General features: G+C 52.8%; 1 protein-coding gene across 3 annotated transcripts in view; it reads right to left on the reverse strand.

Annotated features, from left to right (window-relative positions):
• Positions 1–15,271, reverse strand: part of ACTN4 (actinin alpha 4) — a 79,682-nt gene that overhangs the window by 26,044 nt on the left and 38,367 nt on the right. For all 3 annotated transcript variants that reach the window (XM_049899983.1, XM_049899981.1, XM_049899982.1), the window contains exons 2-3: positions 3,325–3,439; positions 3,006–3,125 (exon numbers count right to left, since the gene is read on the reverse strand). In XM_049899983.1, coding sequence (XP_049755940.1) covers positions 3,006–3,125; positions 3,325–3,439 — 235 coding nt within the window. The remainder of the gene's footprint in view (positions 1–3,005; positions 3,126–3,324; positions 3,440–15,271) is intronic.

Raw genomic sequence — 15,271 nt, forward strand, 5'->3', positions numbered from 1 at the left:
CCTGGTGGGGGCACAGTGGTTAAAGAACTCAGCTGCTAACTCTTCAGACATGGATTGGACTGGACAATGGGTTGGAGAGGGATGCTGGTGAGGAGTGAGCTTCTTGGATCAGGTGGACACTTGAGACTATGTTGGCATCTCCTGCCTGGAGGGGAGATGAGAGGGTGGAGGGGGTTAGAAGCTGGTGAAATGGACACGAAAAGAGAGAGTGGAGGAAGAGAGCGGGCTGTCTCATTAGGGGGAGAGTAACTGGGAGTGTGAAGCAAGGTGTATATAAGTTTTTGTGTGAGAGACTGACTTGACTTGTAAACTTTCACTTAAAGCACAATAAAAATTATAAAAAAAAAAAAAAAGACAAAAAAAGAGTAGGGAGAGAGACAAAAAAAAAAAAAAAGAACTCGGCTGCTAACTAAAAGATCGGCAGTTTGAATCCACCAGCTGCTCCTTGGAATCTCTGTGGGGCAGTTCTGCTCTGTCCTATAGGGTCACTATGAGTTGGAATCAACTCAAAGGCAATGTGTAATTTGTTGCTTAGGAGCCCTGGTGGCACAATGGTTAAGAGTTATGGTTGCTAACCAAAAGGTTGGCAGTTTAAATCCACCACGCGTTCCTTAGAAACCCTCATGGGGCAGTTCTACTCAACCCTATGGGGTCGCTATGAGTTGGAACTGACTCAACAGCAACGGGTCTGGACTTGTTGCTTTGTTTACTGTCTGCCTTCCCTGAGGGCAGGAGCCGTGCTTTTCACCAGTGAATCCCCAGTACCTGTAACAGGCCTTTGAAAAATACGTCTTGTTACAGAGGGAAGGGTCAGGCAGGCACACAGGCCAAGCTGATGGGCTGCAGGCTTTCTTAACCTAACAATAATCCTTCTCTCAAACTTCTGGGAGTCGGAGAGAAGGGTCTGGACCACACGTTCTTCAGCTTTAGCAACTTATAGAAAAACCGTCTTTGCAGCACTCAGGGCAGGTCCGTCAGACAGATGTGCCTCTGGCAGTCTCCTGAAAGCCTCAGCCCCCACACAGTTCAGCACAGCAGATGAAGGGAGCCTAGCAAGATGGCTCCCTCCGAAGAAAGGGTGGAAGAAGGGCGGGTCCAGCAACCACACTGCTGTGTCCCCTTGGGGGTGGGGAGGCTGGAGGGCACAGGAGGAGTTCCAGAGCTAAGAAGGCAGTGAGGGATCTTCACAAGACCTTGCTTGCTGACTCTCAAGAATGAAAACTCTAGGGTGGGCCTGATCTGGAAAGGAGGTCACACAGAGGATGAGGCCTACTGTCCCCAGGGACCCACCCGAGAGGAAAGGAGGGGCTCTAGCAGCCACAGTGGAGATGCTCTCCACAGCTAAGCCACAGGCTGGTGACTGCGGGCAGCTTTTGCTTTGAAGTTTGAGGAGAAGGAAATACATCCAGTCTGCTGCCCAGGAGCAGGGGAAGGGACAAACTGTCTGACGCAGTCCTTTCTCAGGGTGAAGACCCCCACACCCAAAAAGCAGGCAGGGCCCCCCGCCCCTCCAGGCTCCTCAGTCGGGAACTCTGTGCTGCGTGCCTCCTAAGAGCCAGCCACTCCAGAGGGGAGGTCACAGCCCCCACGTCCAGCCAGCTGCAGGTGCAAGCTGGTCACAGAGGGTTTAGCTATTCCCGGTGAGGGCAGGAGGGCGGCGGCGCTCAGGACGCATCCACCAGCTGTTTCTCTGACCTGCAGCTGGGCCTCGCCTCCCGTCCACGCTCATAGCCCCACTGGAGGGGTGGCAGTGAGGGTGGGGTCTAACCCACGACCTACAGGGAAACATCCAGCTCGGCACTAAAGTCCCACGGCCACCGTGAATGGAAGGGAACCAATGTGGGCGCAAGCACAGAGTAACTTCCGAGTTTTCCTCCAGATGACAACAGATGAGGGCCGCGGGTCTCTCCTCTAACCCTCTCCCTATTTACAGACTAGTGTTTGAGCAAAGAGAACGAAGCTGTGAGAAGCAGAACACTGGTGGGCAACCAGAAGGAAAGAGCCACGCAAGGACAGAAAATCTCAGGGCCTGGCTGGATTTGGGTTTTTTTTTCCCCCTCTCTTGTTAAAAAAAAAAAAAAACACCAACTACCTCGACTGTGGCATGCGAGGCTGGGCAGTCCCTTGGAGAGGCCGGGCTGGGGCAGAACCTTGGAACCCGGGACACGCACTCTGGCCTGGAATCTGGGGTGCGATCTCAGAGCCCTGTCATTAGCGGCAATTAGTTTTCTTTGTTTTTCTAAAAGCTGGGGCAACATGGACGTTGGGCCCTGTGAAAGCCTGCTCTGACTGATGAGCAGAGCCGTGAGGAGCTTCTGGGCTCCATCAGGCCTCGCCTCATCTCCCAAAGTGCCTGTGAGCTCAATCCTGGGGACCCTGTCAAGAGCCGCTGCTGGAAGCGCAGCATGTTGACTGTGCAAGTGGAAAGGGCTGGAAAAGGTACAGAAGGGTCAGGGTGGCCAGAAGCCAAACCTGTCATAGCCCGTGTATCCAGAGCAGACGCGGCATGAACCAGGGGGCCTGTGCTCCCCGCCCCAGCATCATGACACTGGGCCTCTGTGCCACTTCTTTCCCGCACACTCTTTCCTGCCTGCAGACACCACACAGGGCATAATGACAAAGCCGCTCCCAGTACAGAGAGGCCGTGTCATGTGTCTGCTGGTGTCTTATGGGGCCCGGCACAAGGAAGGCAGGTGAGGGCACTCAGGGTCCAACTCAAAGCCATTCTCCCCCTCAGAAGCCTGCCCCGCATGGCCAGGAGGCATCAGATTCCCAGATCTGGATGACACCTGACAGATTATTCCGTGGAGAGGGGGGGAGCTTGTGGGCCCAGTGTCACATCAAGGGAAGTCATTGTGGTCACTGCTGAATATTTACTGAGCCTTAAAGCGCCCCCAGTGCGCCGCCACCAGCAACACTTCTCTTGATCAGAAATGTAGTGCCATGCCTCAGAGCCTGAAGGTCGGGAACTGGGCGAGACCCTGGCTGCCCCGTCCTGGGCTCACCTTCCGCCCCTATGGAGACCAGCTTGACGCCTTTGCTGGCGATGAAGTCCAGCGCTTTGTTCACGTTGTTGATTTTGTGCACTCTCATCTTCCCGCGCTCTGGCTTAGGCAGCCGCTCCCCTGAGAGATGCACGGAGAAAAAGGGGGTGAGAGAAAGAGCTTCAGAGCCGCCTGGTGCTCGCCAGGACCTAGCGACCGGCAGCCCCCCAGACCCTCCGGCCCCCACCCACGGCACACTGCTACTGCTGCATGAAGGGCCTTGTTCTCCGCCGGAGCGACGATGGGACAACTGGGTGGGCAGGGTCTCCGGGGCCCTCACCTGAAATGACTTCCAGGAGGAGCATGAGCTTCAGCCCGTCACGGAAGTCCTCATCAATGTTCTCAATCTGCGTGCCCGCCTTCCGCAGGTGGGAGTTGCACCAGGCTGTGAAGGTCTGAGGGGGCAGAAAGACAGCAGCATGGAGGGTCAGCTTGGCGGCCGGGGGGCTCTCCCGCCACCTACCCAAGAACAGCTGCCACCCCAGACCGTTGCTCACAGCCAGGCCCCAGGCACCACGCTTGGGATACGTTATTTCTGATCTTCACAGCAACCCAGATGGGTGGATGTGAGAAAACTGAGGCTCAGCGTGGCTAAAAAACCTACCACCTAGTCTCCGGGTCTAAGCAGTGGAGCTTGAGTTTGAACCCAAGTCGGTCAACCTTAACAGTAAGTGCTCTTTCCCCCAGCACTAACCTGCCTTATGTGAGCCTATTGCAAGCACCAGACAAAGAGTCCACAGTCATTTGCTCTTTCATTCATGCTGGACTGAGGACACAGTACGGGGAAAGCTAGGCAGGATCCTTGCTCTCCTGAGTTCACATTCTCTCGGGTGGGCACATCGCATCCGTCACCAACTCAGCAGACAGCACAGCCCAGTGGCGCCTATTTCCTGCACCCACTGCCCCCTCCGAGGTAGCGGGCTCGGGGAGCCATTTTTCTACACTGACAAAGATGGCCCAGGACAGGAAAGCAGTTGGAATTAAGAGCCTCTTAAAGATTCGAAGTGGGGCCGCTCTCCTTTGGTCTCTACTCAAGCTCTGGTGGGCCCGACAGCAGGCAAGCACGTCTTCTGAAAGACCAGGAACCAGGACCCTCTGAGCTGTGTGCACATCCCAGGGTGCGGCTGCCTGCAGGCCTGGCCTCTGTTCCTGGACAACACTCCACACCCCACCCTTCCAAACCTTAAGACCCATCACGGGGGGCTCCTTTTGCTCTATCTTAGTGGGAAGGCAATCAGGAGGCAGGCACCCCCACCAGGGTTAGATGTGAGGAGGAAGTTTCTGAGGGTTACTGGGCATGCGGATGTTGGAAAGCAAAAGGGTACTCCCTGGCAGGGAGGGTCGTGATCAAGAAGCCTCAGCCCCAAACCCAGAAACACCAGTAACGAGGGCAGAACATGCACATGCAGGGCACTCAGCCTCTTGGGGGTGACCAGCCCCTCAGCCCCCACCGGCTGGGGCACGCATGGCATCAGACACCAGCGTGCCATGAAGCATCTCGGGTCAGTTAACGTGGGCACACCCAGACGCCTTCTGGGAAAGCCAGCCTGTGGCAGGGCCTGGGAAAAACCCCAAGCCTCTGCTTCTCCTAGGATCCCCGGGCCCCGCACCCTGCCCTTTGCCACACAATCTGCAGGGGCCAGCGTAGAGCTGGGCAGAGAGCCAGGTGTGCATAAGTGCACACTCCGTGCCCAGGACGCAGGCGCAGGTGCAGGCGCAGGGAGGAAGAGGGGCTTCCAAGGAACCTCTGGCCAAGCACAACTGTTTTGACAACTGTCGCTAGTCCTGCTCATTCAGAGAGAGATTCAACACAAGGCACCTCCTCCCAGACAAAGAAGGCACCTAGTTAACACAAGGCACCACAGTGTGGGCATGGCTGACGCTTCCTTCCAAACACGGATGGAGGCAATTCTAAGCAGGAGAGGTTCCTGTCCCCGCCGCCCCACCTATACCCAACACAGGGAGTCCCTCTGCTGAGGAAACAGAGATCCCCACCCCTCGCAGGATGCTGTCCCACCTTCGCCCTGCCTCTGTTTAGCCAACACCTACCTACCGTCCAAAGTCAGATCTAAGTGCACCTCCACCCAGAGGCCTGCATAGACTAAGATGTCTCCCCATCACGGCACCCTCCTCCGTGGTCTCTCACAGCTGTCTTCTGTCTTCTCTCTCCCCAAGATCAAAAGCTCCTTGAGAGGAGGAGTTACCCCACTTGACTTCCAACTCCCACCACAAAGCGGGTTCTCATTAAGGGATGGTTACTTAACCTTTCCAACCTCATTCCCCATGCTTCCCCTACACAATTCTGAAGTCAGACCAACCAGGGCTGGAATGCTGGTCACACCACCCATGCGGGCAAGTTACTCAACCTCCCTAACGCCCACCTCCTCGTCTGTGACACGGCAATGATGACGTCACTAAGATGCAGGGTCAATGCAAGGGTCAGAGGTGACAACACCTGCAGGGCACACAGCAGGTGCTCAATAAACACCAGTGCTCTGGACATCCCCTGTGGCTCCCAGCACCTGCCTCCCTCCCTGCCGGGGCTGCCGAGATCCTGCCCACCTCCCCATGAAGGCTGTCTCACCTCCACCTGCCCTTGCTACCACACAGCACTGGCATCCCTGCCAGCATTCTCTGGTCACTTTTTGTCTTACTGGATGTGGCACGCACATGTGCTCACTCTCCTTCCTACCACATGCAAGTGCCTAAACTCAAACCCACTGCCGTCGAGTTGATTCCGACTCACAGCGACCCTGTAGGACAGAGTAGAACAGCCCCATGCGGTTCCCAAGGCAGTAAATCTTTACAGAAGCAGCTGGTCAGTTCGAATGGCCAGACTTTTTCGTCAGCAGCTAAGCACTTTAACCACTGCACCACCAAAGCCCCTTCTGCAAGCTCCTAGGGGGTAGGCATTACGTCTCCCATGGCTCTGTAATGCCCAAAGCACAGCCTGCCTCGGGGGTGAGCACAGAAGGAGGGGGCTACTCAGCTGTCCCCTAAAGCAGAGGGCAGCAGCAGGGCTGGGCTGGGGCAGAAGTAGGACATGGCTGGTGATTCCAGGGCTCTGCTCCTGCACGTGCCTCAGAGAGACCGTTCGGCAGCAAAGTGGCCAAATCACTCATCACGGCCTGGGAATACAAGAGAGCAGTTCCCGGAGGGCAAGTCCGCATGGTGCTTGGGTGCTGCCGGGAGCCTCCATCTAGGCACCTGGTCACGGGGGGTGGGGAGGCCAGGTGTCTAAACGGCAACCCTATGGGGGCCACGCCTGAATGCTCAGGGGGCACAGCCCTGGTCTGAATTCCAGCTCCTTGGCTTATTGGTTCTGTGTTCCTGACCAAATGACTCTACCTGTTTGAGCCTCAATGGGAATTCCAGAACACTTCACTGTGCTTGCGGCACCTGTACACAGACCGAGAGGCAGTCCTTTCGACAGAACAAGGGGACACTGTGTGGTTTAAAGTCAGGAAAGGTCTGCGTCAGGGTTGTATCCTTTCACTACACTTACTCAATCTGTATGCTGAGCAAATAATCCGAGAAGCTGGAATATAAGAACAGGGCATCAGAATTGGAGGAAGACTCATTAACAAGCTGCGTTATGCAGATGACACAGCCTTGCTTGCTGAAAGTGAAGAGGACTTGAAGCACTTACTGATGAAGATCAAAGACCACAGCCTTCAGTATGGATTACGCCTCAACATAAAGAAAACAAAAATCCTCACAACTGGACCAATGAGCAACATCATGATAAACAGAGAAAAGATTGAAGTTGTCAAGGATTTCATTTTACTTGGATCCACAATCAACAGCCATGGAAGCAGCAGTCAGGAAATCAAAAGATGCATTGCATTGGGTAAATCTGCTGCAAAGGGCCTCTTTAAAGTGCTGAAAAGCAAAGATGTCACCTTGAAGACTAAGGTGCACCTGACCCAAGCCATGGTATTTCCAATCGCCTCATGCATGCAAAAGCTGAACAATGAATAAGGAAGACCAAGGAAGAAGCTACGCCTTTGAATTGTGGTGTTGGCAAAGAATATTGAATATACCATGGACTGCCAAAAGAACCAACAAATCTGTCTTGGAAGAAGTACAACCAGAATGCTCCTTGGAAGCAAGGATGGCAAGACTTCATCTCGCCTACTTTGGACATGTTGTCAGGAGGGATCAGTCCCTGGAGAAGGACATCATGCATGCTTGGTAGAGTGTCAGCGAAAAAGAGGAAGACCCTCAATGAGATGGATTGACACAGTGGCTGCAACAATGGGCTCAAACATGACAATGATTGTGAGGATGGCACAGGATCAGGCAGTGTTTTGTTCTGTTGTACACAGGGTCGCTGTGAATCAGAAACCACTTGATGGCACCTAACAACAACATTTGAGCCTCCATTTACTTCTCTGTAGGATGGTATCAGAACCTAGCTCCTGTAGTTGTGAAATGAATGCATTTAAAGCACCTAACTCAGTGCCTGGCACGATCATGTATACACATGCACATACCCACACAGGGTAGCTGCCACCCAATCCCTAGGAAGGGTGAGATCCAGTCTCTCACCTGCAAAGACCCCAAACCCACATCCCATGGTTTGGAGCAGCAGTGGGATTGCAAGAGGTCCTCTTGAGACAGTCCCCGCTCAAACCTGGGAAGGCACCAAGCAAACCTGACCTCTTCAGGTTCAGGCTGCCTGTCCTCACAGGGGTTTACTGTACTTCCCGCCCGTCCAAAGAGGCTTCCTGTCTTTGCCCCTTTGCTCATTGCCTCTGGGTAGTGAACAGGAGCTCTGGCTTGGGTGGGTGGGTGGGGGTCACACAGGCCTGGGTTCAAATCTTGGCTCTGCCTCCAGTTAGCTGGATGAGCTTGGGCAAGCAATGCCATATCTCTGAGCCTTGGTTTCCTCGTTAATCCCTTTTCTTCCAAGTTCAGGTGAGGATTAAACAAAATAATGCAAGTAAACCACTTAGCGCTGCGCCTGGCACAGATCCGGCATTCAGTGCTATACACGTGCCAAGGAAAGGTCTATTTTTAAACACACGGTAACTCTGCCGTGTGCGTCTGACCCCCGGCTGGAAGCAGGCACAGTCCCAGGCAGTGTGTGGGGCAGGTGCTGGGGGACACCCACACTTGGCTCCCTGGTCTGCTCCTGATGGCAGACAGGATGGGAGCCCAGCAACAGGCCTTCCAGGCCCACTCCACACCCCTTCGCTCCTTTTTTCTCCTCCTGGAAGATGAGGGGGTGTCTACTGACACTGGAGGCCTCCGGAGCAATGAGCTCCAGGGAAGGGGGGTGGGAGCCCACGAGGCCAACTTGAGGGACAAGTCAACCACAAATGACGTGGCAGCATTGGCAAGCAGGAGCCAGAGTTTGAATGGAACATTCGAGTATCTTCTACTTAATTACAAAAATATATTCTGCTCACACACGTCCTCTCCCTACTTGACTTAGACTGTATCTATGGGGTGGTGGGGTGGCTTCTACCAATGGAGGCCTCGTGTGCCCACCGCACCCCCCATCACCACTGGAAATTCTCCTCGTGAACCACAGCCACGGACTGCCTACGGGTCCCTCCTGCTCCACAGTGCCACAGGCCACGGTGGGTTGGTATACATGACTTCCTCCACAAGCATGTGCTGAGTGTCGAGCCGGTGCCAGGCCCTGTGCTGAGCATATGATAGTGAACAAAGGCTTCCAGTCTGACAGAGGAGGCCTTACTAAGCAAGCAATCACCCAGCCACAGGAACACCTCACCCCTCAGAAAAAGTGGCACTAATTGGTAATAATAACAGCTATGGCAGACACTTCTATAGAGCTAACCCTGTGCCTGCCGGGCATTCTGTCATGCAGTAACTTCTCTCATCCTCACAACCACCTGGTGATGTGGGTGCTATTATTGTTCCCGTTTTACAGATGAAGAAATTGAGGGAGGGCCTGAGAGGTGAAGTGACCTGCCAATGGTCACACACCCAGAAAGTTACAGAGCTGGATTTCAAACCGGGTGCCCTGGGTCTGAGGCCGTGCTCTTAAGAATCATGCTGCACTTGCCCCCAAAAAGCGAGCTGAAGAGAGCACGGCACGGCAGAGGCAGACACAAAAGCTTCCCAGAACGAAGAGGAGTTAACGAGACAAAAACAAAGGAGGCTATGTTGCGAACACTGGCGACGGGGTGATGTAAACAGTTAAGCATTTGACCACTGGCCGAAAGGTTGGTGTTGAGGACCCACCTCAGGGGTGCCTCAGAAGACAGGCCTGGCGATCTGCTTCCAAAATGTCACAGCCTTGAAAACCCTATGGAGCAGTTTTACTCTGTACAAACGCAGCGCCATGAGTCAGAATCAACTCGACGGCAGCCCACAATGCCAACAACACGGACAAAAGGCTCTCCGGCAGGTGGGACAGATCCCAGCTGGCGAATGGAAAGGTCAGCTAAGCTGGAGGGCGTGCAGTGAGGGGACCAGGAAGGAAGGCAAGGCTGGTAGGCAGAACTCACAGGGCCTTCCAAAGGCCACGCTGGCTGCTGCATGGGGCCCCTGCCAAAAGGGGCAAGAGTCAGTGTGTGATGACTGGGACAAAAGGTAAACAGCCTCCAAGAGAAATCTGGCGGCAGGAGGAAGAGACAGGAGTCACGCTGGGATGCTGACTGCCGATGCTGACTGCCGTGAGAAATGCAAGCTCACAGTTTCCATTTCATTTGAGAGGAACCATAGCTACTGACCCTCTACAGAGGGGAGAGAAAGGCAGAAAAGCACCAACCTCTTCTGGGTTTTACTGTCAAGGGTGATTTTCTGGGACTAGCCCCAACTCTGACCTACTTGAACGTGGCAGTGATCGTGTCCCCAGTACCTCTGCCAAAAGGCCCTCGGTACATTCGCCTAACAGCTACTGACTGTTAGGGAGCCCTGGTGGTGCAGAGGTGCCCTGGTGGCACAGTGGTTAAGCGCTCGGTGCTAACCAAAAGGTCAGCAGTTCAAATTCACCAGCCACTCCTTGAAAACTCCATGGGGCAGTTCTACTCTGTCCCATAGGGTCACTATGAGTCGGAATCGACTCGGCAATGGGTTTCGGTTTGGATTCGGGTATCATGAACTGGGCATGGAAGGAAGCAAAACAGACAGGTAGTTTACATTCTAACTGGTGGGTAAGGAGCATGTTCAAGGTAATTATACAAGTACTGCTAACTGCTAGCTCTTACTTTGTTATATATTAAAAAGAAAACCAGTTGCCATCAAGTCGATGCTGACTCATGGCGACCCTGTGAGTACCAGAGTTGAACTGTGCTCCACAGGGTTTTCAATGGCTGATTTTTTTGGAAGTAGACTGCCAGCCCTTTTTTCCGACATGTGTCTGGGTGGACTCGGCCCTCCATACAGGTTAGCAGCAAAGCGTGTTAGCCATTTGCACACCCAAGGACTCCCACATGGAGCAACTTGAAAATCTCCAACCCCATGATCTCATGAGGTATCACCACCTCTATCCTACACAAGAGGAAACCGAAGCAAGGAGAAGTTAAGTGACTTGTCCAAGGTCACACAGCTAATTAACACGAAGTGGGGATATGAACTCAGGCAGTCTGGCTCCAGAGTCTAGCAGCTAATCACTTTTCCTCCTCTGCTTGCACAACCATTCCTGAGATGGTAGGAATACTTATCTGAATGTATGAATACACACACACACACATTTTTGGTGGCTGTTAGGTGCCATCGAGTCAGTTCCAACTCATAGCGACACTATGTTCAACAGAACAAAACACTGCCTGGTCGTGCGCCATCCTCATAATCGTTATACTTGAGCCCACTGTTGCAGCCACTGTGTCTGTCCATCTTGTTGAAGGTCCTCCTCTTTTTCGGTGACCCTCTACTTTACCAAGCATGATGTCTTTCTCCAGCGGCTGGTCCCTCCTGATAACATGTCCAAAGTACGTGCGACAAAGTCTCACCATCCTTGCTTCCAAGGAGCACTCTGGCTGTACTTCTTCCAAGACAGATTTGTTTGTTCTTCTGGCAGTCCATGGTATATTTAATATTCTTTGCCAACACCATAATTTGAAGGCATCAATTCTTCTTAGGTCTTTCTTATTCATCGTCCACCTTTCGCATGCATATGAAATGACTGAAAATACACACACACATACACGCACGCACGTGCAGCTAATGTGACCCAGTAGTTAGGTGAGCCAGGGAGGTCTACCCTCCAAGGAAGTAATGTTTAAGTGGGATGAAAAGGCTAATCACAAGTTAGCAAAGCAAAGGCGTGGGGAGCTTCAGGCAGAGGAGACAGCATGTGCAAGGAATGCAATGACCGGTGATGTGGCTGGAGTACAGAGCCGCTGCACTCCAAGTCCTCTTCCCCTGGAAGGAAACAGGGTTTCCATGATATCATTGGAAGCTCAATACAATTGCTGAATGAACAAGAAGCCTGAGAATTTGGGCATCAACTTATTTTGGGAAATATCTTTAAAAGGGAGGGGGCCCTTGAGATGTACTCTGTATGACTAACCCAGGCCTCTATCAAAATACGAGGGCCGTTCAACCACAACAACAAAATTAAAATATACACTCATGCATCGCTTAACATGCACGGTACATGCTGTGAAACAGGATGTTGTATGATTTGGATGCTGTGCAGACATGCCTAAATCACGAGCAACAGCGTTCACTGATGTTCCCACCTCCCTGGCGGCGCAGTGGTTAAGAGCTCGGCTGCTAACCGAAAGGCTGGCAGTTCGAATCCACCAGCCGCTCCTTGGGAACCGTATGAGGCAGTTCCACTCTGTCCTATAAGGTCACTATGGGTTGACTCGACATGAATGGGTCTGGGGTTTTTGGGGGTTTGTTGTTGAATAACCTTTTGTTTCACTTCCAAATCGATACTTCCCCTTTGCCCCTTGCTGCTGCTGTCATCAGCACTGCTTTTGCTGAGCTAGGGAGCCATGATACACTTCCTGGCAATGTTCTCAAAAGAAAATTAAAGAGAGGTAACACTACAACACTCAAAAGACGAGCAATACATGAGATTGGACGGTGCTGCCTACAAGTCGAAGCATATGCTGTTTGTTATATGGTGAACTTTTTACTTTTAAGGAGGGCAAGTTCACATTAAAGTAACAATGGAAAGTACAGTGCATACATAAGTCAGGAACAGAGATGTTCATTACAACTATGAAGACATGTGTTACAGGCTCTGTGTGTGCTGCACCATTACACACCTGGCAGCACAACCATTTTGTATCTGAGACATGAAATATACATGTTGTGTGCAGAAGCTGTTGTGCCTGTAACATCTGGTTATGCCCACTACATCCTGTCCTCCAGTCAGGATTTCTGAACTCTATTATTACCTTATGGGATCACCGATGTCCATGTGGTTGGATGTGGCCCAAACAGACATTATGCAGCACATGACTGTATATATGGGGCAGTCACTCATGCCAAAAAAAATCTCTGAGTGACAATGCTGTGCTGGCCACTGTTCTAGGCAGTGACCCAGCAATGCAGAGGCATCAGAACCAAGTCAAGTGGGCCGCAGTCCACCTCGGTCCTTGAGATGCAGGTGAGCTCAGAGAGTGAGCAGGCCTGAAGAGAGCCTCCAGAGACTCGCTGCTTGTTAAAGGGGCGCCTGGGCCTGGTGTGAGCCCTGCTGGAGCAGTGGTTAAGAGGTCGGCTGCTGAGGGAGGGAAAGGCGAATTCACTAACTAGACAGTACACAGTAATTAGGTGAAGGGAAGGACAATAAACAATACAGGGGAAGTCAACACAACTGGACTAAACCAGAAGCTATGAAGTTTCCTGAACACAACCAAACACTTCAAAGGACAGAGTAGCAGGGGTGGGGGTCTGGGGACCATGGTTTCAGGGGACATCTAGATCAACTGGCATAACAAAGTTTATGAAGAAAATGTTCTGCATCCCACTTTGGTGAGTGGTGTCTGAGGTCTTAAAAGCTAGCGAGCCGCTATCTAAGATGCATCAACTGGTCCCAACCCACCTGGTGCAAAGGAGAATGAAGAACACCAAAGGTGCAAAGAAAACATCAGCCCAAGAGACAGAAAGGGGCCACATAAACCAGAGACTCCATCAGCCTGAGACGAGAAGAAACTAGATGGTGCCTGGCTACCACCAATGATGGCCCTGACAGGGAACACAACAGAGTCCCTGGAGGAGCAGGAGGAAAGTAGGGTGCAGAACTCAAATTCTAGTAAAAAGACCAGACTTACTGACCTGAGTGAGAACAGAGGAACCCCAGAAGACATGCCATCCCCCCTGACTCTCTGTTAACCCAGAACTAAAACCATTCCTGAAGCCAACTCTTCAGACAAAGAACAGACTGGACTATAAAACATAAAATGATACTCGTAAAGAGGGTGTTTCTTAGTTCAAGGAGATACATGAGGCTAAATGGGAAGCTCCTGTCCGGAGGTGGGATGAGATGGCAGAAAGGGATAGGGGCTGGATGAACGGACACAGGAAACCCAGGTGGAAACGGAGAGCGTACTGTCACATTATACGGATTGCAACTAGGGTCACGTAACAATATGTGTATAAATTTTTGTTTGAGAAACTAACTTGAGCTATGGACTTTCACCTAAAGCACAACTGAAAAAAAAAAAAAGAGTTCGGCTGCCAACCAAACGGTCAGCAGTTCGAATCCACCAGCCACTCCTTCAAAACTCTACGGGGCAGTTCTACTCTGTCCTACAGGGTCGCTATGAGTAGGAATTGACTGCGTGGCAAAGTGTTTGGCTTTTGGGGGGACTTGGGCCTGGTGTAACAGCCAGGCAAAGCAGTGGCCTGTCCCCACCCGCCCTGGGAATGCCGCTTGCACCAGGCCCCTTGACCTATCTTGGGAGGAAGGATATGGACAGAGAGGAACATCCAGAACTTGTACCCATACAGTGGCTACTCACCAAAACTTCTCCTGTTTGCTAAAATAGCACAGGGTGTGAGGGGGCGGGAGAGGTGGCAGAAGAGAAAAAGACGTGGTAAGTTGGGGGGGCAGGGGGATGCTTCAGAGAGGCCCCAAGAGCTTTTTTGCTTTGTCACTCTGTGTGCTGAAGGAGATGGAGGGGGCCTGGCATCCCTGGGTCATAAAGTCCTTCCTATGCCACAGGGACTCTTCCCAGTGGCCAGGATGTGGCTGCGGGGGGTGGGGGGTGGGGGGGTAATGAATGATGGATATTGTTTGGGAGGTGACCTAAGCAGCCAGGAATGTGGCAGCAGTGGGCTTTAACGAGCCATTCACGGATGACTCCCTCCCCTAACCAAAAGAGGTAAAACCCTCTCTTCTACTCTTGGGGAGTCGCTGGGTAAGAAAGAGCATTCTAGAGACAGAGCCCACAGGGAGCAGGGTGGCATACCAGAGGACAGAGCGGGCACCAGGGCAGAAGGACGGATGGACTCTGGTGCAATGCATGTGACCCAGCTGGGAAAATGTTCCTTCCCTCTGCTCAATGACTTCCTGTTACAGAGCACATCCTCAGTACTGAGGGGGATGGTGTGGGGGGAAAGGTCTGTTGGAAGCTGGAATTCCACTAAGCCCAGGATAAAGGGAGTCTCTCACAGTCAGGTGGGGCCCAGACACAGGCTGGGACGGTTCCTCGGTTGGACGAGCATGCTGGCTTGTGACTATCCAAAGGTTCTTGGACAGGGTCGGAGGCTGGACTGCAACTACCCTCCTGGCAGAGCCAATGTGGTGAAGTGAAACAGAACAGGCTGCCAGACAACCGCCTGTGGACTCCATTGAGTGCCCGCTTGCCGAGACTGTAGGGAAGACTGTTCCTGCCTCCTGCAACATCCCCCGCCTTCTGCTGCGCACAAGCCCATTCCCGCCCACCCCCTTAGCAGACAGCCTGACCGGACTTGGCTACAGCAAGCACCCCCAGGTTACAGGGACCTAAGACAGGACTCCCTGGGGTGGTGGAAACTTTCAAACCTCTGAAATACCGTGTTGGCTCCGCTGGGGCATCAGCTGCTTTGAGGGGGAGGGCACCATACCACCTCGGGAGCTCCCAGCTTGCCTGCCGTGGCCTCTGAGGCCGTCCATGGTTCCTGCCTCCACAGGTCCTCAGGAAGGGTGTCCAGGGCTTGGATACAGGGGAGGGACAGCTATTTATCCCGTTAGGGCATCCGGGCTACTGCCAGGTCTCGGGCCAGGCCCGGCCCCAATGGGGCATCTTTTCAGTCCCTGAAAGCAGAGCTTGCTCTCCTGGCCCTGGGCTTCATCGCCCAGTTTAAAAGGT

Source organism: Elephas maximus, chromosome 11 (genome assembly GCF_024166365.1).
Source record: "Elephas maximus indicus isolate mEleMax1 chromosome 11, mEleMax1 primary haplotype, whole genome shotgun sequence".
Lineage (NCBI taxonomy): Eukaryota > Metazoa > Chordata > Mammalia > Proboscidea > Elephantidae > Elephas > Elephas maximus.